Source organism: Danio aesculapii, chromosome 24, assembly GCF_903798145.1.
Source record: "Danio aesculapii chromosome 24, fDanAes4.1, whole genome shotgun sequence".
Lineage (NCBI taxonomy): Eukaryota > Metazoa > Chordata > Actinopteri > Cypriniformes > Danionidae > Danio > Danio aesculapii.
Window position 1 is genome coordinate 7,609,726 of NC_079458.1, and position 2,500 is coordinate 7,612,225.

Below are 2,500 nucleotides of genomic sequence, written 5' to 3' on the forward strand. Positions count from 1 at the left end.
CTCCTGCTCTTAATCACTTTCCCCAAATGATTATCTATCTATCTATCTATCTATCTATCTATCTATCTATCTATCTATCTATCTATCTATCTATCTATCTATCTATCTATCTATCTATCTATCTATCTATCTATCTATCTATCTATCTATCTATCTATCTATATCTAATCTGTCTGTCTGTCTTTCGTTCTATATATCTATCGTTCTGTCGTTCTATCATTCTATCTATTCTTCTATCTATCGTTCTATCATTCTATCGTTCTATCATTCTATGGTTTTATCTCGTTCTGTCATTCTATCGTTCTATCTCTCTTTCTATCGTTCTGTTGTTCTATCATTCTATCTATCGTTCTATCAATCATTCTATCAATCATTCTATCGTTCTGTCATTCTATTGTTATATCATTCTTTCGTACTATTGTTTTATAATTTTATCATTCTATCCTTCTATCTATCATTTTATCTATCATTCTATTTTCCATTCTATCTATTGTTCTATCATTCTGTCTATCTTTTTATCTATCATTCTATATATCTATCGTTCTGTCGTTCTATCATTCTATCTATTCTTCTATCTATCGTTCTATCATTCTATCGTTCTATCATTCTATGGTTTTATCTCGTTCTGTCATTCTATCGTTCTATCTCTCTTTCTATCGTTCTGTTGTTCTATCATTCTATCTATCGTTCTATCAATCATTCTATCAATCATTCTATCGTTCTGTCATTCTATTGTTATATCATTCTTTCGTACTATTGTTTTATAATTTTATCATTCTATCCTTCTATCTATCATTTTATCTATCATTCTATTTTCCATTCTATCTATTGTTCTATCATTCTGTCTATCTTTTTATCTATCATTCTATCGTTCTATCTTTTGTACTATCTGTCTATCGTTCTATCATTCTATTTATCTTTCTATCGTTCTTTCTATCGTTTTTCTATCGCTCTATCGTTCTATCTATTGTTCTATGTATCACTTTATCTAACGTTCTATTTTTCGTTCTATCATTCTATCTATTGTTCTATGTATCATTCTACCTATCATTTTATCATTCTATCTATCGTTCTGTTGTTCTATCATTCTATCGTTCTATACCACATCTATATTTATCGTTTTATCATTCATTCTATCATTCTATCGTTCTAAATATCATTCTATTGTTTTATCTAATGTTCTATCATTTTATCTATCAATATATAATTTTTATTCTCTCCATTGTTCTATCCTTATATCTACCAATTTTTCTATTTGTTATCTATCTATCTATCTATCTATCTATCTATCTATCTATCTATCTATCTATCTATCTGTCTGTCTGTCTGTCTGTCTGTCTGTCTGTCTGTCTGTCTGTCTGTCTGTCTGTCTGTCTGTCTGTCTGTCTTTTGTTCTTTTACTTTGTTCACTCTAACTCTATATCTGTCAATCTGTCTGTTGTTTCTTTTCTCTTTCTCTTTTCTATCTACCCCTCTCTCCCTCCCCTATTCCTTCTCTTGTTTGTTTCAGGCTGCTAACGGAGGAGGTGCGTTCAGCGATTACTCCTCCTCGGTTCCCTCCACCCCCAGCATAAGCCAGAGGGAGATGCGCATCGAGACCGTCGCCGCCTCCAACACTCCTACGCCCATCCGCAAGCAGTCCAAGCGACGCTCCAACATCTTCACAGTAAGTATGAGGCAGCTAATGCAGAGCACCACGCACTCCCACTACTGAGAGTGCTGGACTTCCCCTGACTGCAGATCTCCCAGCAGCTGCGTTCAGACAAGACAGCCAGCTAGAGAGATGCTGTTTCTAGGTCTGCAGTGAGTGGATCTGCCCTTAGGTACCCTCTCATCACCCCTTCCCCTCAAACCCAGGGCAGCGGAGGGCAAAGCCAGAGAGTGTAATGCCATCTCTGACCACTAGAGGGAGGTATGGAGCTAAGTGTAACTGAATCCCTACCACAGAAGCGCATGATCACATGCTTTTTTTTATAGCTACATATTACAGTAAGCGCAGAGAGGCAAGTAAGTTTAGCTAAAAATAAATAAGTAACGGAAAGACACTTCGATTTATGCTAATGTTTTTATTTGTTTTATTTGCCTCACATCCTTTATAGACTGTAAATTTTAAAGCTTTACACAAAGGGGAATTTAGCTTTTTATCTTCTCTGGATTTGAATACCTGCCCTCCCCGGATGATTATTATTATTATTTATCCCTCTGCCCTTCCTAATTTCACTGTGTCAATCAGCAAGAATTCCCTAGCAAGCCCCGCCCCCCTTCTCTTCTTTAACAGACATTCACCTAGCGTGTCTTTCCGCTGGAGCCAGACAGAGAGAGGCAGAGCCACACACACTGTACTAGCAACACCACCATCTCCAATCTAACCAGTCAAGATCCACCTTTGTCCATTCAGCCAATCACCACCCTGTAACCAATCGAATTTGTCCCCACTCCCCCCCTTAAAAAAAACTCTACTTCAATCAGAAGGATCCCGCAAGGTGATTGGCTGCGGCAG

General features: G+C 37.0%; 1 protein-coding gene across 3 annotated transcripts in view; it reads left to right on the forward strand.

Moving 5' to 3' along the window:
* agap3 (ArfGAP with GTPase domain, ankyrin repeat and PH domain 3) overlaps positions 1-2,500 on the forward strand; it is a 371,686-nt gene that overhangs the window by 227,080 nt on the left and 142,106 nt on the right. For all 3 annotated transcript variants that reach the window (XM_056450381.1, XM_056450382.1, XM_056450380.1), the window contains exon 8: positions 1,511-1,666. In XM_056450381.1, the coding sequence (XP_056306356.1) occupies positions 1,511-1,666 (156 nt within the window). The remainder of the gene's footprint in view (positions 1-1,510; positions 1,667-2,500) is intronic.